General features: G+C 48.1%; 1 protein-coding gene across 1 annotated transcript; it reads right to left on the bottom strand.

Annotated features, from left to right (window-relative positions):
- Positions 1–2,503: 2,503 nt before the first annotated feature.
- GGT7 (gamma-glutamyltransferase 7) lies at positions 2,504–23,378 on the bottom strand. Its single transcript, XM_026867224.1, has 15 exons — positions 23,347–23,378; positions 22,622–22,848; positions 21,115–21,266; positions 20,059–20,173; positions 19,450–19,517; positions 18,700–18,773; positions 18,049–18,242; positions 15,449–15,536; positions 14,583–14,710; positions 12,397–12,485; positions 11,500–11,652; positions 10,848–10,965; positions 10,021–10,158; positions 8,954–9,053; positions 2,504–7,407 (listed from the first exon to the last, which is right to left on the bottom strand). Exons 2-15 carry the CDS (start codon positions 22,787–22,789, stop codon positions 7,244–7,246), a joined length of 1,749 nt encoding a protein of 582 aa, XP_026723025.1. The 5' UTR covers positions 22,790–22,848; positions 23,347–23,378; the 3' UTR covers positions 2,504–7,243.
- Between the last annotated feature and the right edge of the window lie 756 nt (positions 23,379–24,134).

Raw genomic sequence — 24,134 nt, 5'->3', positions numbered from 1 at the left:
GGGGAGCCCCTTGGCGCGGCCTGGCCGAGGGGTCCCGCGCAGCCCCCGCGGGAGGAGCCCGTGTGCGGCGGGGTTGAAGGCCTGTGCCTGCCCGGGGGGCTGGGGGTTGGCGTCCGCTTCTGTAAATGTGTTTACAGAGGGATTTCCTGGATGAAGTTTAAGAAAAAATAATAATTAAGGCCTGTGTTGGAAATCACCAGGAAACTAGGTTCTTCATTCAGAGGAACTTTTCATCTGCAAGTTTCAGACTTTATAAATACCAGTGAATTACACTTTATTTAGATTTACCACTGGGGAGATGGAAAAGAAGCCAGAGAGTGACCCCATACCGATGCAGCGAAGGCCACAATGCTGAATTTTATTTAAAAGGCTGTTTTTCTGGTTAATGAACAGGTCCATGGTCCCGCAGTCCCCAGCTTGCTCCCTAAAGACACCTCAGTGTGGGGGGTGACCCCCCCAAACAGCCTGCAGGATACCCAGCCTCCACGTTGTCCCTTCATACAAACCTTTATTGATATGAGAACCGAGTTATATAGAAAGTGGCACTGCAGAAATGTCTCTTTTTCTCCCTGCCAGTCATTACTTTCAGCAGAAAGCTACTACCTGGAGGTGGCAGAGAAAAAAAAAAAACAAAAACGTGGCAATTACTATTTCAGGCTAGTAAAATAACCAAAAGCGCTGTGTTGGAAAAATAAAGACTTTGGTCCTGCAAAAATACATATGATTAACATCAGTAACTTAAGTAGGTTCTTCTGGCTTCAGGGGGGGTGTGTGCAGGCCCGAAGAGCTGCACAGCTGGAGCCAGCCCTTGCAGACCCCCTGCCACTGTCTTTATGCAGATTACTGCAGGGTGAGTGACGTGAAAAGAGTAAAATAGGGTTTAATTTTGTAAAACCTTTATTTAATTATTTTATTATTTAATACAACGATCCCACATCTCATTCACCGCTATAGCTTGCAACACAGAAAAATAATCTTTTTTAAATTAACGTATCAATGTATTCCATTAAAAAAACCCAAAACGCAATAATGAACATCATGGTTAGTGTATGACTTATCTCAATAATTAAATATTGTTGATGTGCGGAAAGATGCAAGCAGATTGCTTTTTTCCTTCAGTTTGCATGTCTAAAGCTGCCTGCCGGCACATAGGCATTGACTAATTCCTTCCTAAAGGATTGTTCTGCTCATGTCTTTTTCTGTTTATGTCTTTATCCCAGCTTCTGGGATAGGGACCCCACCTCCAGCATCTCTCCAGTGTGCCACAGAGGAGCGAAAGCCCTTCCCCCAGCCCTGGGAGACCCTCAGAGGTGTCAGAAGAGGAGATGGGGTGTCAGTCACAGGGGTGGTAATGAGGAACGTTCCTTACACCTGATTGTCTCTCAGGGAGTTTCCGTTTGCATGAGTGTGAATGTTTCCCATGCTTTGCCTTACTCTATTCTTCTTGTCTTTTGAGACAGGCTGGAAACATGAGGAAACTGAAAGAAGACTTCTTCAGTACCCAAGAATCACCTTTCTTCCCCGCATGTCTTCGTGCCTTCCTCTATTTCAGGAGACATTTCTCAACCCAGTTGCATTCAACTTCATCCTCGTCCAGCCTGATCTTCCCCAAAAGGCTGATGCATTTCCCACTCTGGCACAGTTTGATCATGGTGCTGCTTCTAAAGAATCCCCACGCTTCCCACCGATCCTGATGTGCTTGTCTTGCATGTCTTGCATGTCCTTCATGGTTTTTTGTTTGCTTGGTTTTGTATGTGTTACCTACATTAATACTGGGCACATCTTGTATACCATGGCAAACAAGAGCAAGGAAAACACTATTTTTTAAAACATGAGTTTTCTGGAAGCACAATATTGAGGTATCTCAAAAATTAATCCCTGTTCTCTCAAAATAGCTTTGCTGCAAGTGTAAGGAAGCAAAGGGAAGGTAGAGCTGAAGGGACACTGGTGTGACAGGACAGGACCGAGGGCCCTCTGAGGCATCTCTGCTTAAGGCCAGCAGCTGGAGGACCACAGAGTGGGTTTGTCCTCCTGCATATTGCAGCTAGTGAAAGGTATGTGGCTGCTCGTGCATGCGGCAGGAGACCGACTGGCACCGGGCAGTGGTGAGAAGGGGGTAACATGATGTGGAGGACTGCAAGGGGGAAGAAATATGGGACAACTCAAGCATTACCCACCCTGGCATCCTGCTGCCTGCACACGCCAGCGTGTCTCTGCAGTGAGGTGCACTGTAGGCAGATCTCCAGAGCTGAGCAGAGACTGGATCCACACTGCATAGCTTAAACATTTCTAGACCTCACCTGGCCTCTGTACACCATATCCAAGACAGGAGGTCTTTTAGGGCTAGATCTGTCCTATCATTCTGTGTTTGTGGAGCCCTTCCATAAGCAGAGCCTCATTTTGGTTTGGATTGTGAATCTTTACTGCAAAACAAGTGATACATACTAATAGTACAACATCACCTGTAGAGGAGGGCTACGTACAGTACACTGAGACAGCTGTTTGAGCTCCTCCATTGTCTGCAAACAGAACACAGAAATGCATTTGAGATCATGACAATCAAAATTGTGGTTATATTTACATGTATTTACATATGGCAGTACGTTCACAGGAAAGGTATTATACAAAAGAAGTAGGTAGACTCATGACCAGTTTCAGATTTTTCCAAACTTAAGTATTATACAATGACTTGAACAAAATAATTTCTCCTCTAATAGTGGTACAATACCTTAGAGAGAAGGGAGACTTTTTGCATTGCAGTCACAATCGCTTTTGATCTGGGATTTTGTGAAGACTGAGTGTGGCAGGAAAGAGAACGGTGGGCAATTGGCTACAGACACAGTAGGTAGTGTGGAGATACACAGGAGTCATCCTCTCCTTCTCGACTTCGAGGAGGTGGAGAGATGAGAGCGGCCGGATGGGGAGCCCCCGGCTGTGCTGGGGACAGTCCTGGAGGATAAAGCAGGTGTTGTCAAATGGGATATTCCCCCCTAAGCAGCAGGGTCAGCTCTGCGAGGACAGGCTGCATCTAAAAATGCTGTGGCCACTGGAGGGCCCTTCTTGGGCAGCATGTTTCAGTGCTCAAGTGCTCCCACTCCAGAAGCTCTTCTCCTCTCCGCACAGATGTTTCATTTTTAGATCGTGCCCTATCTCTCTGGGAACCAGCTTTGCCTGTCAGAGCTCTGCTTTCCCTGGTTAGTGTGCAGATGTCCACCACTGAAGACGAAGGATCTTTCCAAAACCACTGTGATGAAAATACCTGTGTGTTACAGGAGCTCTTCCTACTTCACCTGATTTTTTGCAAAACTTCACAAAATCTTTAGTGTTTTTGATTTGTTCATGAAAGAGCTGCAGGTTTCATCTCATGGTATTTACCGAGGCCTGACTCCCTTCTCTCTCCGACAAGTCAGTGTTCAGCATAAGCCCGTGGAAGCCTGTCGAGTTGTGCAGCAGGTGGAAGGAGGCTCTGAGATGGTCCAGCCAGAGGGACCCAGCAGCACTCTGGGGGGTGCAGCTCTCCCCTGGCAGCTTAGCCGACCAGCTCACACTGAACAGGCTCTTTTGGACCCCCACCCCAGCTGAGGAACTCCTCAGAGAGATGCTGGCAGAGCTGCAGCAGAGCTGCAGGACACCGGTCGTCATCCCTGAAAACCAGGGACCTGCACCCGCTGCCCCAGGTACAGCCGCAGCGGCTGCTCTGCCCTCACCTGCCCCGGCAGCCCCCGCTCCCCCCAGGCACAGGGTGGGGCGAGCTGCTGGCTGGAGTGCAGAAACACACGGCGTGCCCAGGGCTGCTCCTCGGCTGGTCTCACACCCGTGCCCAGGGACAGCAGGGGAACCCCGGCCCTTCCTCTGCACCTGTGGCGGGTGCGGTGCCAAGCCGCACTGGCAGCGTGGATCTACCCACCCTGACAACCACAGCAGCATCTGTCCCATCCCGGCCGGTGGGAGCAGGGCAGGCTCCATCCCCTCGCAGCATCTGGGCACTGAATAGGACAGTGATGGAAACAAAATAGTGCAGCTGAGGGGCCAGAGCATCCTCATCCCCACAGCTGCAGGACGGTGGTGCTGACTTCTGTGTTGTCTCCCCTTTAGGCTTTACACACAGCTCGATGCACACAGGTGAACAGTGGTACCTAAGGCTAGAGAAGCACTGCCCGTTACCTGTGCTCGTGAACGGCATCAAGACTTCGTGAGAAATACTGCTAAACCGAGTTAACATGTAGCAGCAGAGCCTGTCTGCAGCTTATCCCAATGAAAAACCAGCATGCGTCGACAGGAAGCAATGCAAATGTGGGCAGAGACGAGCTGATCACACTCCAGATCATAACAGTCACATTTGGAAAAGGCATCTTTTTTCTTTATTTTGTTTGGGTTTATTTCATTCCTTTAAAAATTTTCTTTATTGTTTTTCTCAGACACTTTATATTTTGTATTTTGTGTTCTGAGCTCCTTACTGACACTTTCATGTAAAAGTTTCAGGACAAATTCTGCTTCAGAGCTGCTAGATGTCTGCAATAGCCAGGTTGAAATCAGTGCAGTTACTCTGCACACACACATCTCCAGAATACGGCCCTTTATTTCACAATGTCTATCATCTCACCTGTACAGAAGGAAACATCAGGTTTTTCTTGGTACCTCACATGAAATTAATCAGCTCTCATCACAACAGATGGACTCAAGTATCAGAGACACTGAGCCAATTAGTAGATTAAAGGTTTCAGTATTGAATACATCTGTGCTATACTGATTCTGTTTTTAAACAAAGAAACTGGGAAATAATTGAAAATATCTTTATGTCTCTTAGCCGTGACCTAGGGGCCATCTTCCCATCTTCCAATTATTTTAAATTTTCTCTTTTTTGCAACACAGGCCATGATCCAGCAGAGCACTTAGGAACATGCTTTATTTTAAGATTCTGGATAATTGCTGTGAAATTGTACCTTGGGTCATGTAAGCGCCCTTTTGAATCAAGACCAGAGTCTTTAACTCGCAAATGAATACATGGTTTCCAGCATCAGAAGTGAGTTGGTGAATTCAGTTAATAAGGAAGAATCTTATCTCTCAAGTGTTTTGTTATATGCCATGCAAAATACTGAAGCAATGACTTGACCACTTATTTTGCAGCTGTGCACAGTAAACCTCTGTGCCCAAGGGACAGATCACTGCTGTACCATACCAGAAAACACCAAATTTCCACCAGTCAAGATTCAACACACAAAAGTGCATCGTCCCCTTCCCATGAATCCTGAAGAGGTCTGCTCCAAGACACGTCGTTTTATGAACACTCCAGCTTCAGACAGTGACCAACTCTAGTGCTGATGACAGAAAAATCAATAAATAGAGTTGATGTCCCTATGGTGAAGAAAGTCTCTTCTTGCCCTATGGGCAGTGTGGTGGCACAGAAGACAATTTCCCAAAGACCATGTTGTACTTGCCCTGTCTCTCAGCTGAGGCCATTGATAGATTTGTAACAGCAAATACCATCAAACTTCCCCTCTGCTAGGGAGCTGCTCTGCTCTTCTCATGGGTGGCTGCGCCTCAGCGAAGCGTAAAAGCATCTCTGCCCTTCCTCGGCACAACGTGCACCGCCTCATGTAAGATGCTTTGAGATCATCAGCTGACAGGTGGCAGAAACGATTAGTCCGATTATCTGCTGTAGAGCCCTGACTGCCCCAAAATGACCTATACGCTCCCCATGTCAAATGGTAACAAGCATTAGAAGGTGTGTTATAGAGGGGTGTTATGGGGCCCCTCGGGAGGAAGGTTGGGGGTGACTGGTATAATCATCAAATGAAAGACCAAGACAACCATAAGCAGACATACATATATAATATGTACAGTGGCCATGGATGCATTTGCACCATGAAGGAAATTATCAAATTTTAGACCACAGAAAACGATCAGTTCCAGAATTTTTTAGTGCCAGGTGTCTCTGTCTAACTTGTTAGTAAAAAGAGAAAGAAATGTCCAAATGTGGGTTGAATGAAGTGGTGCAGCTGTCAGTTGTGATATTATTTCTTCACTATATTTCAGACAAGAAATGCAGAAGTATTCTTGTATATATATTATATATATTTTATATATATATTTATATATATTTGCATTACATGCTGCAGACAGAAAATTATCTCAGTAGTGTTTAGTTTGTTTTGTACCTTTTCTCTCACTCTCTTCAACTTTTCCAGTAGAGCCACCGGTATCAAAATATGGAGCTGAAGTACAGACATGAATGTAGTAAGCAGAAAATCCCAAGCCTCTCTGCAGGGATTACATGATTGAAGCTTTCAGAGCAGACTGAGATAAGGCAGTGTGAGGGAAGTCCTGAACCTACCTAAATGCTCTCCATGTGGTTTTCAGTCTGTGGTCTGTGGATTTTTCCAAGTCTGTAGATTTTTACAAGTCTGTGGAGTACTGCTAATATATCTCCAGAAAGTATCTAAGAAAATTAAGCCCATTACCACTAAGTTTAAATTCACCATAGAGGAGGCTGAACCTCTGTAAGAAAACTATTGCAGGATCTACAAGTTGTTAAAAGTTGAAAACCATTGCTCCAGTTACAAAATGAGACTGCCAGTGAGTCTGCACAGTGACTTGATTCAAAATATTTACTCCCGAAATTCAAAGTATGTAGTGATGTGAGAAAAGGAACTAACACAGGAGGCTGCACACTGGCAAAAATCAGCTGGCCCATATATATATATATATATATATATAAAAATACAGAGTATTAAAGGACTCACTGATATTCCAGCTCCAGGCACCTACAAACACTACATTAGGCTGTACTAATTACTGACTTACACAAGAGGCAAAGAATGAACTTGGGAAAGACAGAGAGATGAAGATGACAGGGAGATGAGTATCATCATCAGCTGTTTTTTCCTTTGCTAATGTTCCTGCTCACTAAAATTAAGATGCTGGCTAGAATTAGGCTTTTGAAAAGACTAAAATTACTAACAAGACTCTGCCAAAAGAGGTGTGCTCCCTGCATTCCTGTAACAAGGACCAGGCTGCTTGCAATTAAAATAATTTAAAAATAAAAGAAAAAAATCAGGGTGCTGCATGTTTGTGCTACTAACTCCTCCGGTGTCATCCTGGGAGGGGAATACAGAAAGTCTACTCAGCAGTGTGTATGTGGGGCTCCAGCCCTGGAAATGGAGCAGGGGTCATTTCAGAACATGCACGTCACTTGGGTCGATTTGTCTAAGCCTTGTTCAGTGCACATGTCATCTGGGAGGTGCTACAATATTGTGGCTCCAGCAGCATCCATGCTCCTGGGGTCCTTCAGGCCAATGATGAAACTGTTGGTTCTCCTGGCCCCATGAACTAGGGAGACCACTTTGACTTTATCCACTTGATGGCCCCTGGATACAAGAAATTCAATATCTTCTTCAGGAAACTCACCTGTAGGGATTTCAAAAGAGGAGTTTGCAACTAAAACCACTGCTGCCTTTGATGCAAAGCTCTGGTCTAGCCTTGTTGGGATCTGCAGTGTGAAGGAAACTGCCCGCAGCCTCTTCAGAAGGGGTCCTGGCCAAGCAGGCGGGAGGACCAGCACTCCCCACTCCACAGAGCCATCTGTCAGCTCTAGCTGCAAAGGCTGCTCAGAGCTAGGCAGTGCTCTGCGCAGTGTGGGAAGGGAGAGGATCCAGAAGACCATTTAGAGATGTGGAAGATCCTCTTTGGAAAAAGAGGAAAATACATTGTTGGCACCTACTGTAGTTATTCTTCTTATAGCACACAAGGCAGTCCCTGCTCTTAAGAGCTTAGTTACAAATAATAGTATTGAGTTATTAGTCAAAAGAAGATACACGTGAGCTCAAAACAAATTATAGTAAAACAAGTTGCCAAATAACAAACTGTGACAAGCCTTCCAACTTCCCATTCATGTATTCCTTAATCTTCCAACCATCTACTTTAGGTCGCTTGCTCTTCTGCTTTTATTTTGTTTATCTGATGTTTTGTAATTTCTGTGTGAATAGAAGTGCCTGAGGATACAAAGCTGGGGATGCAGCTGGACAAACCGAGCAGGCACACAGAAACCCCACAGTTATTTATGTTATATACATTGCAGATGAGTCTTAACATAGATCTTGTTAATGCCAAATGTCCAAACCCACAAATTAGGACCTATTACAGTTCTGGATTTGTTTTAATTACATTCTAGTTTCCAAGTCTGCGGATCACACCCAACAGACATTTTCAGATTTTCCTCTGAAACGAGAAGGCCTAGAAACTTTGGCTATTTTGTGTGAAATGAGAACCAAATTTCACTGAATGGTTCACTCTGGTAAGGTATGGGGCTTTGTGAAAAACACCAAACAGACCAAGACTTGTAATAATAAGGACAAGAGCTGGCAGTACAGTCTCCAGAGTGCAGCACTGATGCTGCATTTCCAGCACTGTCAAGCTACAAGCCTTGCCATAAGCCTTGTCTTCTCCCCAGCTGGTGGAGTTAGGGGACATGGACTGGAATGTGAAAGAACATCATTTATGGCAGTGGTAATAAAGTGTAGGAAGATCTGCTAGCTTTCAGGGCCTGTCTGGGTGAAGATGTGGCTGAAATCTCGTTTATTTGCATATACTCGATGGCATCATATCACCAAAAGGTTCTAAGGACAGGACAAGGCTGCTACCAGGAGGTGAGCTGGGACAGGGGGAGGGCTGGGGAGAAGCACCTGGAAGATTTTGGACAGGTGGTGTTGGAGAGGCCAGGGAGCATTCCCAGGATGAGAGAGGGCATGGCTCAGCAAGGGTGCCAAACTCTAGAAGAAGCCAGGTTGCTTCTTTCTGTCTTCTCCAAACCCCTCTGAACCCACTGGGGATCCTAGAACATGGTGAGCTGTGCGCCGGGCTGTCGTACTTCCACAGCAGTGCACTAAGAAAATCCTGCTCCTTTTTGAAACACACTAGGTTTGTAGGCTGCACCACACCCAGTGTCTATACTCACTGTCAACCTGCAAGGTGTTGGACTGAAGCTGTGGGTGAAGTCGACCAAGTGACAAACTTTCACTCAGATTCCTGTTAAATGTTAAAACATTTACCAAAACCTGCAAGAGAATAAAAGATCCTCAATAATAAAAAAAAGTAATGAGGAGAACCAACTTCCCAAGCATTCCCCTAATGGGTGGCTCCACATCTGCAGATACAGCAGGCAATGAAGATTGTGAACCATTTACCAATGCAGGGTTTTGCACATATGAAGAGGCCCTTGAAATATGGCCTGTATATTGTTTGTGGAAAAGCAGCACTTTTCAGGATTGCCTGGGCTTTTTGTCACACAGTTCCTGCTAAATTAGGAGAGTTGTGTGTCTGGAACGTGATGTAATCTCTAAATACATGTTTGTTAGAGCCAAAAGCTCAGCACGTGACCAAAGCATTAGGAAGCAATGGTTGGCTTTAGTTCTGCTCTGAATAATGCCTTCCAAAAGGTAAGGAAAATGTGAGCCATTCTTGTGCCTTTCTTTTAGCAATCCCTTGCTGTTGTGCATGCAATCAAACTATTGGCCAGTACATCATACCTCATTACAAATCATAAATTTGGAGGAGCTGCCCAATTTATAGCAAGTGTTGAGCATGGAGGAATTCAGTCTGGAATGCACTAAAAGAAGCTTTTCATAGGGAAAAGGGCTTAAGGGCTGTCAGTCTCCTGCAGTGCTCTGAATACCAAATGCTCCTTTTTTATCCTAACGATCCCTAAGATGAGATTTGAACAGGTATTAGAATGACACAAAAACATTATAGATTTTACCAAGATACTTTTCCTCTACAGTTAAGAGCGGTGACACCAGGAAAGGTGCAACAGAAGTAAACCAGGAACTGGTGACATCAAAGATTGAACTAATTCTGAACTAACGACAAAGACTGAATTGAGGATTACTGAGTAATCCCATGGTCATCAGTTTCAGCAGAGCCTGGGACATTAGGAAGGGCAAGTCTGTACTGCAGGAAGGGACCCTGCTCAGTGTTGAGCTCAACAGCTGCTGTGAGAGGCAGGTTCCTGGACACAGCACTGACCTGCACGATGCTGCTCAAGGCTCTGTCCCCATTGTTAGCTCCCAGACACAGGTACGTCCCGCACATCCCCTCCGATGGTCTCACGATGGTGGGCAACAGAAAAGACAGGGGCCGTTTCCGAGGCTGAATGAGATTCTGCTGCAGTTGAAGAAAAGGCACACCAAAAATATTTCAACAAGCTGGCTAAAGCTTTGCTGGTGCTCAAGTTGCACAGGTTAACTTCTTACTCTAAGCTTCAATCAGCAATTGCACTCATGTAGTTTTACAGTCCTCATTGATATAATAATGCTCTCTGATTTTAATAGAATCCATCCCATTTCACACCATCGCTCTTTTACAGAAGGTATATAGAGCCATTCACCCACTTCTAAAGTACCAACTCAGAAAAGTGGAATGGTTTTACAATACATGGCAAGAAGAAACAGCAAGGCAGCACGAAGCCACTAGTACTGGTCTGTAATTGTTTCTTTCCAAGAGCTGAAGATTTTTTTTCTGCTGTTACTTTTAAACCTGAAGAGCAGCAATTCATAAAAAGAATCCTTAATTCAAGTCCACAGAAAAGGACGGTTGCTTTAAAGTGCTTCTGGACTGCAGGGAAAATAGATGTGCAGGGTCATTTGATAAAACTGCATTATAATGATAACTGATACCTATGAGCCACTATGTTTTAGTGACTCATATAATGAAAAAATAGGAGCTTTCTACAGACTGTTGTCTCTCAGTTATTAATAAGGCATTAAATAGCCTCCCTGTTGTGGAGGTGAGAATAAAATCGGAAAAAATGGTACGGACAGCTCAAATAAAGAATTTGTCATGTAATTCATTACCGGCCTGGGAATGGAGTGATTCAGTGTTTTATTCTGCCAGGAGAAGTCCAACATCTGGCTGTTCAGGAGGACTCCAGAGGATGTTATTATTCCACTGCCAAAGGGACGATTCAAAGAACTGAAAAGAAACATGAAGAAATCTCAGAAAAATCCTCCCAGCAACTTTTGTACACCTTGAGGCTTTCAGGGCTCCAATTTTCTGTTCCATCTTGGCTTGATAGAGACTCTTTGGTCGTTCTTTAGGGCTGGTTAGATGTGAGGATTGACAGTCTCCATGTACTAAGGAGAAGGAATCCTGTGGGTGATAGCAGCTCTGTCACTCCCTATGTTTAAAGATTACCCTCTAGGTGATGGATCTGTCTCCATGCACCCATCAGTCCTCAGATATGGCCATCACCTCTTCTCCAGGGAGAAGATTTAGGCCAATCCAGACATGTTTCATTGTGAGAGGGCTGCAGGATTGCACAGGGCAGAGCAGCACCAGCTCACACATCTCCACCCCGTCTTCCCCATTTCTCTTGCTGCAGGACTAACTGGTACAGAGCAGCCCAGCTGCTCCAGCTCTGGTCCTATCCTGTCCTGCTGAACCTGCTTTCTTCTCCCTGCTCCCACCCTCTGAGTACATTATGAAGGGAAGAAGTAAATCCTTTACCTTACAACTGCAACAATGAAGTCATCGGGTCCCATGACAAGGACTTGGCTAGCAGCAGGTCCACTATCCATGGAGAAGTGAGGCACATGAAGATCAGACGAGAAGGACTGGGAGTCATTAATCAGCTGGCGCAGGGAATTAGCTTCTGATTTACTTCAGCAGTGAGGGAGAGAAAGAGGAAAGAAAGCCATGAGCCTCGGAAGCTAAGTGTCTCTTGGCTAAGCTGTGGGGGTACATCTACAGAGTTACGGGCAGTACCTCCCTGAGGGGGCTGGCACTGAGGACAGGGAGCCCATTTGGTTCACCAGATGGAAGGAGACAAGATCCTCAGGCTGCACAGAGAAGCAATGCCAAGCACCTCCCAGGCTCTGTCCACAGTGGCAAACTCAGCCTCCATGGACAAGGGGTGGCACCACCCAGCTGAACACCAGTCCTCCAGGAGGAGGTCAAGTCATGTCCAGGTCTGGCCACCAACCATGGCTAAACCTGGCTCTGAGGTGAGGCTGCCATGGGTGCACTGCAAAGGCACTGAGCCCCGTGGTGTGGAAGGGAGAACCAGAAACTGCACGTGTGATCATGACCACGTGGATGGCCGTTTGTCCAACCTGCTCAGAAGGAATACTCAGAGGGGTGAGGATGTGGGAGGAACCCTCAACATCAAGCTGGCTCCTCTGTGTGAGGACATCCCACCAACCCTTCCCCAGAGGCCTCTGCTATCAGCTATGATCCTTGTAGAAGAGGGACCCCTGGGAGCACACTCAAGGACTGGCCTTTCCTCAATAAAACAGAGGTAGAAAAACCTCAGGTTTCCTTGTGCACTGAAAAGAGCAAATCCAGGCATGATATCCAAACCACACATCTTACAACTGTCACCGTGCCTGTCAGCCTCAGACCTACCTCACCATGCCTTCTGCGGCGTGAGTGATGGATACATCATCAGATGGGTCTCCCAGGTTGCTAGCTAGACTCAGAGCTATTTTTAATGTCTAAATTGAACACACAAAGAAAGAAAAGAAAGAAGGAAAGAAAGAAAGAAAAACATTTAGGTGGCCCTGGAAATACAACTTTTGATACTCCAAACAGGAAGAGGTATCTGGTCTCCTGGCCTGTTGGCTAAAGCCTGTGAAGAAAAATGTCTAAAAGCCTGGTCCTGGGAATACCTCAGTGCAAAGGGCTACCACACATGTGTACGGGGACAAAAAGACATCAGTTTGGCATGGCAAACTGTGCAGGGGGGAGCTGAGCATACCCAGCAGCAATTGTACAAGGTGAAATAGGCCTGGCAGGAGCTGACCGGCTGGCTCAGCCCAGCTCAGTGGTTCAGCTGCATTGCCAGCTGGCAGACTGGGTCACCTTCTATTTCCATTCCTGAGTGGTCACCATAACAGCAGAGATCACACTGAATCCCAGTGGGACAGTGGGTCCTGGGCTCACTGCTGCATGTGGGCAGTAGCTCCACTGGCACAGCACCACTGACAAGCAGAAATGAGCTATTCCACTCACCAGCTGGTACCCACATTCCTAGTTATAAGTCATCCAAAGTCTTTGAACAGAAAGCATTAGTCCCAGCATGCTTAAGGGAATGATGGTGTAAAAAGTGGAAAGGATCTGGTTTCTTATACATGCAGAATCCTGCCTAAGCCAGTCCATTGAGAATGGGAAAATGCAGTTTTGAAAGACAGTTTATCCAGCCCTGGTTTTACAGTGCGTAGCCAGAGGACAGCCACAAGAAATATGCTCTTCAATCAAGCCAGCTTGTGCCTAGCAGAAGTGCACTAGACTCAGCCTGCAGGCCATGCCATTTTCATTCAAGATTCAAGGTAGATAGCTAGATGTGACTTCTGTTTTGAGATGTGTCATGCATCAACAACTTGTCCTGAAGTGTCATCATTTATCTTCTGATGTACAGTGTAGAACATGATCAACTTTTGGAGAAGGTGGCATTTCCATGAAACAGTCTCCTGACTGCTATACCATACAGAAGAGGCTTGGTGGCAAAGGAAGAGCTCCACTGAAACAAGCAGCCCATATCCACCCCACAGGCATCAGTTAAGAACATCTTGGTCATGGCTGTCCCAGGGCTGGACTATCTGGTGCTGACATAGCACTGAGTCTCAGCCACATGATCCCAAGTAATCAGGTTTACACATCTTCTGACGTGACTGCCCTTTATCTGGAGGTTGCTGTTCCTCAGCTGAGACAAGATAACCAATGAGTGAAACTCTCAGCCTCGTGCAAATGCAGAGCAAATAGATTCATCCAAAGCTTTCTGAAGAGAGCTCAAAAATAACTTAGGTGAGTCAACCTTCTCTGCCTCTGCACAGGCCTAGCAGCATGTAACATCTCCAACTGTTGCATTTTTGCTGAGAGGCAGTAACTTCCAAGTACCCACTGTCCTGTCTGCTACAAGGATGTGGTTATATCCTTGCTTAAAATTCCCAACTCATAAAACCCAGCTGTGGATCCGTTAAGCATCTAAGAACATAACTCTGCTTACAGAGCAGGAAATGGAGCACTTGCTTGACTTCTTGGGAAGCTGGAATGTTTTTGTAGGGCTGACAGCCCTAAACACTGGAAGAATAATTATCTGGACTACTGAGATCATGAGGTTGGCTAAAATGTAAAGCTTTAAAAAAATACAAGTGTTGGGAGAGTTTTCCTTGTCATCACCACATACAGGTTTTTGCTTGTGGCATCACATTGCTGACTCTCCTTGCAGTGCCCTAGCAGTGCTCTGGTATGGTCTGGGCCACTGGAGCATAAGAGCTGGAGGAAATAGGTGGTACCACTCTCAGCTGCTGTGGGGTCATTCTGAAGAGATGATCATACATACAAGAAATGGGCAGAAGCCTGTTTGTTCTTCTGAAAGAGCTCTGCTTAAGCAATAAAGATCTCAGCTGAGCAGGAGGCTCCAGCATCTGCACCTACTTGAGGCAGCAGCACAGCTCAGATTTACACCTTAGCAGTCTATTTGCTCATTCTCCTCTGGGAATTACCTACAAACATTTTTGTACAACCAAGAAATAAATAAATTCTTCTCTAGCACCACAAGAAATGCAGTCAAATGTTGAACCTCCTCTTACCTCTGCCATCCAGTGCAAGATATTCCCCCTGGATACTTGACTTGTGATGTTAAAGTCTTCAAGGATATTCAGTGCTGTGATCAGTGCAGGACCTGCATGCGGAGGTGGGGGACTGAAAACAAGATGACCTGTGAAGGGAAGAAGAGGGGAGTGAAGCTGCTTTCGTCAAATACTGTCCATTTATACTTTCTCATAAGCCAGGGTCCTTGAGGACAGGGAAAACTTTCCATATTTGAGGGGAAATAATGGAAAGCAACATGATTTGAAAAGGATTTCCCAAGACATTCCTGTTGTATCTTTTTGTTTCTTTATGATGGATGAAGGAAGCCCAAATAGGGTTGCTTTCTTTACATCTGAAATTTAGTTCTTGTTGGTTGGCTGTTTTTTCTGGACTGCAGTTGGAAGAATGGAGATAAAATGGGTTTGCAACATTACAGCTATAAGGAGAGTAAATATAGGGATTTCTAAAAAAAAAAAAAACATTTTAGAAACTTGTTGCATAAAGTAAGTTTTTTCTCCCTTATAGATCAACTTTGGGAACTGTCTTCAGACACAGGTGCTAGCCTATGGTCCAGCTTCTATCTAGATATTGAATCAGTATGTAATCATGTTGTAGCTTTACACTCTATCAAAACACCATCAGTCACTATCAAGGAAAAAACAGGGCCATTTAAAAGTGCTGAAAACCTCTCGAACTGCCTATGATGCATCAGTGTCAGTGAGCAATAGCAGGAAACTCCCCAGAGGGATTTTCTGCAAATGCCTCAGCGCAGTTTTGACTTCAACTCTTGTTAAATACTGTCACCACCTCTTGCCAGGTGAAGCAAACTTTTAACTAGTCACATGGTAACGGGTCAAGCATTTACCTCGGTAGACTGTGTGGACAGGATTCTCCACTGTGACACTGTAATTGCTGAAGTCTTCCTCCACCAAGACTCCTCCATAGTTGTGGACCTACACAGGAGAGCAAAGCAGTGCACGCTGAGAAAGCTGGTTCAAGGCTTTCTGTGTTCTTTGTGGTGGCCCAGGTGAACACACACCACATTGTCAAACAAATACCATTGAGATTCCTGTGCCAAGTGCCAGGTTCCTCAGGATACCCTCAAAATCTGTGCTTTCATGGCCTTGGTGGCCTGGCTCACCAGTCAGCACTGCTGGAAGGCTCTGCAGCTCACCTCCAAAAGGTCACCCACCTCATGGGTGCTCTGAAGACATTCTGCCTGTCCATGAGGATGAGGACTGGCACAGCCTCACAGCCTTCTCTCCTCTGGGTGGCAAGCATGAGTATGTTAAAGGTTATGAAATATTTGAATACTGCCAGGATAAAAGATATATATCGATCCAGGAGAGAAGGAACCTGGGTGCAGCAGATTGCCATAGAAATCTTTAGCGTATAATTCCCATCCTATTTTTAATTTTTTTCAGGTGATAGTAGGTCTGCTGTATCCTTGGTCTTTCTGTAGGATACTCCTGGAGGTACAATTTACTGGGTTTGGTAGTTTTCATGAACACAGCAAAGACAGGCAATTCCCTCCACTGCAGGTCTCCTGTGGTTGAGCCATGATGGAGATGAGGTAGGACCATTATAACTTCATTCTGACGATCTTAAAATACCTTGAAGTAGGTAATACTCTCAGTCAGCATACAGATGCTACTGTGCTCATGGGCCAGCTCTTTCCTTCCACCCAGGAGAAGCCACACAACCTGGTGAGAGGTTCTGCTGGGGTGAGTTGTGGCTGTGAGTCCTCTGGATTTCCATCCAAAAGTGGGCAAGAACACAGAATCACAGAATCATCTCGGCTGGAAAAGACCCTGAAGCTCCTCCAGTCCAACCACGAACCTCCCCCTGACAGTTCCCAACTCCACCAGATCCCTCAGCGCTGGGTCAACCCGACTCTTCAACCCCTCCAGGGATGGAGACTCCACCTCTGCCCTGGGCAGCCCATTCCAACGCCCAACAGCCCCTTCTGCAAAGAAATGCTTCCTAATATCTAGTCTAAACCTTCCCTTAACATGTGAGTGCTCCAATTTCTAAACTAGCCAGCTAACTTGGCAAGAAAACTCCTTCTCTGGCAGACATGGATGAATCACTGGAGCAGGAAAGCTAATGCAGGGCACGTTGCGGAGGGCAGCATATCAAACCACTCCAAAGCTGCAAAAGATGTATCCCCTACTTAGGATCCCTTCCTGAAGCAGTTCCAGAGCACAGGCCAGGTTGGACCCGACTCAGCTGACCTAGCGGGTGCCTGTGCCAGGAGCTGGCTCCCTGGGGCTGAGCCAGCCCCAAGCGTGGGCAAAGCCACGGGGAGTGGGGCAGGAGCCTGATAGCACAGAAAAGGGAGAGACCCCGATCAGCCACACACTGCAAACATCATCTCAAATTCCCCAGAAAGCATTTTTTCCCATGTGTGCCTTCCTGCCATGGGGTGGAAACAAAGGGTAGGGTGTTTTGGAGCTCTACTTTATTTCATCACATGGGTGCCCTCCCTTTGCTGGAAAAATAAACACTGTGGGAAGCCAGCACTTGGCTCTGCTCTGGAACAAAATCTGGAATTGTGCACTTGAACCCAGAGCCTGCCAGGGTCTTTGGTGTTGCAACCCTGGGCCTCTCCACAGAGAGTTTGTGCTTCCCTGCAGCAGCCCTCGGGTCGGGGGAATGGAGTGATAAAGAAGGGTTTAGCTGTGGAGATGCACCACAAGCCTGGGACTTTTCCTGTTCCTTGGTCTCCAACTCTGCTGTGGTTCAGGCGAACCGTAGGAGATTTCCAAACACAGAGCTCACAAATGTCTAAGGCTTGAGCTGAATTACAGACTACTGATGACATGTGCATCACTTGAACCATGGTGGTACGGAAAAATGGTGCCATCAGCCACCCTGACTGCAGCTACAATGGTATAAAAGTTGGGCACCTTTTTTTTACCAGAGCAATTACTTTGTTTGTTGCTGCTATTTTTTCCAGAACACCTCTAACAACAGAAGTTAAACTAGGGCAACCCTAAGTGGGACCAAGCCTGTCTGACCCTCTGCTCACTAGGCTCACAGTTTTATTTTAAAACCATCTTCCCAGAGTCTATATCTTACAGTCCCATTAAGACAAAAATTGTTCTCAACAGTGGGGCACCTCTTGTTATAGAGGAAAAGGGGTTGTCACTAACACAGCCTAAAGGGGGCCTTGAAATTAACGGGTTTTTTACCTTTGAAAAAACAGTCTGTCCTGATTATAGAGGAAATGGAGGTTTCACTTCTGTAGGCTGTGGAAGTGACCTGTGTGTCACTTACACCACTGCAGTGACAGGGACAGGAGAGAAAAAGGAGCCTCCATGCATTTGTCCTCATCATTGTGTTGACTCTTGGCTATGGCTTATCTCCAGGCTGTCACCTTAAGCAGGTGACATCGCAGGTGGTACTCCCAGCGCAGGCTGTGCTGCGCAGTCTGGGGCAGAGACAGGGACATACGTGGCTCACCTCGGAGATTATCTCCTGGGTCAAGTTTCCGCTGTAGAAAGCTGACACCCCTTCTGCACCCACCAGCTCCAGGACGGCCGCGAGGTCCAGGCGCCTGACAAACGTGCCGGGCAGCAAGGGCTGGCCGTCCGGCAGGAAGGTCTCCTGGAATTTGTCAGAGTAGTTCAGGTCCTTGAGCTCACTTATGGCTTTGGCTGTGGGCAAGAAGGGGAAGAACATCCAGAAAAGCCATGGTACAGGAGCACGCAGGGGACCTGGAGTCACTGTGCACCTGACAGGGATGTTGGAGACTTGCTGCTGCCTCTTGCCCTGATTCAAAACTAGAGGGAGGCTGGATCATGCATCCATTAGAGCCGGGAAGGAAACCCAAAAAACCCCAGTGCCCTGCCCTGGCTGGCCCTGGGCAGCTGCTCTGACCTGCCTCTGACCAGACCTCAGAAAGGCTTCCAGTTTTGCTGGCACCATGCCCTCCCCTTGCAGACCATGGTTCACACATTGCTCAGCTCCCAACACCATCCATCTCCAGGTCCAAAGAGCCTTCATTTCTCATGAATAACCATCTACACCCCCCACTGCCTCCCACTCGAGCACAATAGCCAGTGTACTCCTCCACACTGAGCAGCCACTCTTGGTTCCCCACTAGGTACTCACCCAAATCATGTGTGACATTAAACCCATCCTGGGCGACACTGGCTGCGAGGCCCAGCAGCTCTGACCACGGGAGTCTGCCAAAGAAGAAAGGACAAGGAGAAACACGCCTTGGAGGGGTGCAGCAGGGCAGGGTGGTGGGGAGTAAGTGCAAAAAGCTTGGCTCTGCAGTCAGGGGGCTCCTGAAAGATCAGGCTGTGGGGCCAGTGGGGGCCAAACGGAGCACTGAGCTTTCAGCAGGTTGTTTCTTTTCAGCAGGATCATCTCAGTGCTCCATGATGTGCACCAGAGAGTAACGTAAGTGCAAGGACAGGGGAAGGGGCATCTCTGAAGCAAAATCTCAAGCCAGGCTCTGGCCCTGAGCAAGTCATTCAGATCCCTCCCTCCCTGTCCCAACAGGGAATCAAGGACAGCCACACTTCTTAGGGTCCAGCTAAAGAGAGAATGAAAATACACAGACATGCATGAAAGTGTTCTGTGGCTATTTCTAAGAGAACATCTTGCTAGCCAAAATTTCACTTTGCAGAAAATCTGACCAAACTGAATTCTTTCTTTTGCTAAATGAAGTACCAAAAAATGAACATATTTTTCAACACAAGCCTCCAAGTACCTCTTAGCTAATGGTTTTAACTGGTGGCTGAGAATGTGGTCTGATGATGAGGGCTCGTGTGCTTCCAGCTCCCCCACAGGGACCCTGGTGTCCAGCCTGTGAAGCACAAGCACAGCCTGCCTTGTGTCAGCCTTGTGTCTTACCTCCCATGTAACTGGTGCGCCTGGTGCATTCCTTGTATCATGCCGGGCACCCCCACGAGCAGACCTGGCTGTAAGATAGGAGGGACAAAAAGGAAGAGTAGTCTCCCTCCCATGAGGACATGGGACATGGTTCCCAATTTCAAGTGAGGAGATGCACATTATGTATGGGTGGGAAGTATCTGCATGGCCTTTAGGAGAGGGGAAGAGGTCAGTATCAACACATTAAATTAGGGAATAAAAGGTTTGGGAAGGAAAGAGGTAAATTCAATCCTGGTCTCAAGTCAGTTTGATCAGGAGAAATAACTCAGCAGAACAACAAGGGATTGTGCTCCTTCCTGGGACTCTTGTTCTCCTGGCTCTCCACTGCCAGAGGGACATGCCTCTTTACTCCCCAGGCCCTGCAGGCTCCAGGAATTTTGAGGCTGCCAAAGAAGTATCTTCCCTGTACTCTCCATGTCTGTAGAGTCTGGGATCTCCCACGGTGGGAGAGGCCTCCTCCCACTTCCCTGCAAACCTCGCCCTCCACCCAAGAGTTGCAGGGAGAGGAGAGCTGGAGACATCAGCCAGCTACAGCCCTGGAGGGGTTGACTGTGAGACACTGCTCCTCACCTTGGTGTCCTTCTGCAGGTCCCCCTCCAGCGGGATGCCCAGGGGAGCCACCTCACGGAAGTCAATCACCCAGCTCCTGTTCTTCCGGATGTCGTGCACCAGCATCACCCCACCCCTGCAGCAAGATGGGGTCACAGCATGGCACCGGTCCCCGCGGCAGCCGCTGCCGTAAAACCAAAATGAAAGGCTTGGGTGCCACTGGAGCTACGGCCAGTCCCAGCATGATGTGGGCCACCAGCATAGCAGGCCACCAGCCTCAGCAGTGACCCAGGGCTGGCCAGTGGTGCAGGGGAACACTGCTGCCCTTCCCCAGAGGGTAGCTCAGGACAACCAAGCCAGGGCTGGTGCAGGATGCAGGCAGCTCCTGTGCTGAGCCTGCAGCGGAGCTAGATAAGTGCCATTGGCTCTGTTCCATGCCAGGTTGGGACTATCTGGGATTTTCTTTCTAATCCAAGCAGTTTTGCAACAAAACAGGGGTTTTGCTTACAACAGCAATCAGTGGTGCAGCCTGGAGGAGCTATCAGGTGGCAGGTTTTATGCAATGCTCCCAGGACCTCCTGCAGAGCCAAGAGCACCAGGCTCACTTGGCTGCCCTGCCGGGAATGAGGGCTGGGAGGAAGGCCACCCCTCGCTGCCATGCCTCCCCTGACTGCTGCTTGGAGCCAGGCTCGGGCCTCAGCCTCCTGCTGCACCTTATGGAGGGAAACGCTCAATCTCTGAAAACACTGGGACTGAGCCCAGGACGTTGCAAGCTCCTGGCACACTCACAGAGGGGCTTGGCAGGCTGCAGTCACTTTTTCAACCTTCTTGAGCCTGACGCTTGGACCTTCCTGGCAGTCACTATGGCAGATGCAGCTTTTACCTCCCTGAGGGTCTCTGCCCCTCACTGCCAACTTGGTGCACGGGAAGGGTCCCCAACCCTGTGCAGGTGTAGACACATCCACTGCCTGATGTGGTACCATGCACTTGGGACTCAGGCTACCGTGAAGGCACATCTCAGCTGGCGGGGAAACTACCTGCTTGAGGACAACCTGGGGGTGAGGGATCAACACTTACCCACCAATCCCCGACGTGTGGGGGTTGATGATTCCTGCGCAGAGGGCCGAGGCGATGGCCGCGTCCACCGAGGAGCCCTGCTTGTTGAGCACCTCGATGCCAAGTGCTGTGCAGCGGGCAGCGTCTGTGACCACAGCGCCTCGGTGGAAGATCTGCCAGAAGAGGAGAGCGGTTGTGCCCGGGGAGGGGGGCTGAGGCCACCCAGATCTTTGCTCAGCTCTGCGGAACCTGAAGCTTGAGGCCAGCGCCAAGGCTGATCAGTACCTTCAGGTGCCTCCAAACACCAGTAGGAGTAACATGTCCCTTGGCATGTTCCTGCACCAGGGTGGCTGTGGCCACTCCGCATGCCACCATGGCCATCAGCTCAGCTGGCTTTCAACACTAGACATGCTCAGTTTGTGGGCCACGTCTCAGCCTGTCTTCCACAACCCCAGAGCAGGGTTGGACTAATCCTCAAGAGCAATGGGCAATGGCATGCTGTCACTGCACTCAGCAATGCAGCTGGAGACAAAGAATGCAGCATCCCCCCCCTCTGCTATGGCTTGTTTGCATCCTTCCCCGGTGCCAGCACCAGTGCTAATGCAGCCACAGAAAGTTTTAAAAGGTTCATTTTAACCCTATGGTAGAAACTATAGCATCTCAGCATGAGCCAGAGTGGCCTTGGGAAGTGTGAAGATGGAAGGGCCACAGCAGGCTGGGGGGAAGGACTGGCCCTTCCAGTGGAGCCACAGAAGGGGCTGTGTTGCAAAGCCTCCCTCCAGCGCTGCACCTCAGCCAGCTGTGGGGCTGAGCCACTCCACTTCCAAGGGCTGCATTTTGCATACTAGGGAGAGAGCCATACCTTTTAAAAAAGTAAATCTCTTTCACATGGACTCACAGGCAACTCTGTGCTGCTGGGTGGCATATAGAGAAGGTGATGGTGAGTACTGGCTGCCCCTTGGCCCTTCTCAGGCAGGAGATGTTCTGCAGAAAGGTATGACCCCATGGCCATGCTGCCTTTGCTCTGCAATTTAGCACTGGTCTGTGGGACAGATTAGCGGGAGGTTCAGCTCTGTTTACAGCTACTCCCCTGCTTCATCCTGGATGGATCCTTCCAGAGGTGAGCCTAGGCATACAGATCCATAAAACTCTCTCCAAGTGAAGATGTATGAAAGACGCCTACTGCTTAACTGAGGATTGCCTTCTGAGAGCATGTATATCTGGCTCAAACCACAGCCAGAGACACAGCAGCAGGGCTGCCTGTGTACCCCTGCCAGCACCCCCAAACACGCCAGGCACACAGGGCAGGTGCTGAGAGCCCAGCTCACCTCTCCAAGCACAACCCCCAGCTGCAGGAAAAAGCTTGTGAGATAATTTGGGGTGGAATCACAGAGACTCAGTACCCAGGGTTCAGCAGCTGGGGCTCAGCAGCACTTACCCCGCTAAACTGCTGGCAAGGTGGAAAGTTAGGGAACTTCTCCTATTTTCAGAGCCAAAGTCTGACTGCAAAGCCATTGTTTCATCTTACCTGAGGGTCTCCAAAATAGATCTGCATGATCAGGGCCACCGTGACCCCTGTGGCAAAGGTCAGGCAGGCAGTGATGATTACAGTCAGCCCATCCTGTCGGCAGCTGCAGTCCCCAGAAAAAGGGTCCTTGCTGGTCTCCTGGAGAGGGGACACGTCCTGGCTTCCCATCTCTGATGAGGATGAGGGCAGGCGCTGGAGACGTGCAGACTTCAGGAAGGAGTCTGGGTCTTTGTGGGCAGCAGGAAGAAAACAAGTGTTAGTTATTGAGCAACACGGGGCTCTTATTGCAGTGTTTACCCAGTACTAACATTACACCATGCCCTTCCATCAACGCTATTACCTTCCCTATTGATCCCAGTTCTCAGGAGACTTTCTGGCTCAGATGCTGCTTTAGGTCATTTACTGATTCTTTCCTTTAACTCTACTTATTCCAAACTGACTCCCCTGGAGATTAAGAGGGGCAAAATCCCATGAATTTTGCTCCTTTTCAGACCATTCATCAATCTTCAGTGATGGGACCAGTTACTGCTCCATTTGGAGGGCTTCTTAACACAGCACTGATTTACAAACAGGTCTCTGAAATGCAGCAGGACTGAAGAAGAGGAAATTATAAGAGGAAGTTATAAAAAAAAAATCCAGCAGCCTTATTTGAAGATATGCTTGAGCTAAAACACCTGAACAAAACAACGGCAAAGCAAAACACGTAGCCTGGGCACAGGAAATACCCCTTTGGAAGGACAGCAGTGAGGGCAGAGAGGAGCAAACTTGCAAACCAGAGGGTCTCGGGGTGTCCACCCGCTCTGATGGCAGGAAAGGCTCTGCTTTAATTTCTTGCTTCCTCCAGCTGATAAGACCCACTGTGAAATCAAGCCGCTTGCCCAATGCCCAGCTCCGAGCTGTCAAATGCAATGGGGCAGGGTTTTGCTGGGCATCTGCCTGACATCAAGCAATGCTCAGCAGGATGAAAAAGTCTCTCATTCACTCTGAAAGATGCCTTGAATCTCTGCTTGCGTCCTTTGCAGTGGGGAGGATGCCAGCTGAGCATGCCCTGCTTGTGCACAGGCGCTGCCAGGCACACAGAGCTGCTGGGGCAGCCACGGGGACATGCCTGTCCACCGACTGGGACCAAGCGCCTCAGGACATCATGGAGGGCTCCTGGATGAATTTTTTTGGAGACTGCTGACAGTCAGCAGCAACTGCAGTGCCTTGTGCATCCATGGTGGGAAGAAGAAGAGCACTGAGTGGAAAAGACAAGAAGCTTGTCCCTCCACACAGGGGATGTTTCCCAGGTGTGGGATAAGGGAGAAGGGAGCAAGCAGGAACTTCCACATCCCCCATCACCCTGCCATGCCTCCATCTGCTCTGCCAGGCAGCATCTGCCCAGGGACTGCCAGCCCTGTCCTTGCCATGGCATTAAAAAAGCCTCCTGGGTGCAGGTCTCCTGGGGGCAAGCAAGGAGTTTCATTTTAGTCATGCTGCAGTCAGGAGTAAACCCCCTGCAGCCAGGAAATCC

This window comes from Athene cunicularia, unplaced genomic scaffold (genome assembly GCF_003259725.1).
Source record: "Athene cunicularia isolate RWA unplaced genomic scaffold, athCun1 SCF_2, whole genome shotgun sequence".
NCBI classification, from domain to species: domain Eukaryota; kingdom Metazoa; phylum Chordata; class Aves; order Strigiformes; family Strigidae; genus Athene; species Athene cunicularia.
Note: the sequence above shows the minus strand (reverse complement) of the source record. Positions and strands in the feature narration are given on the sequence as shown.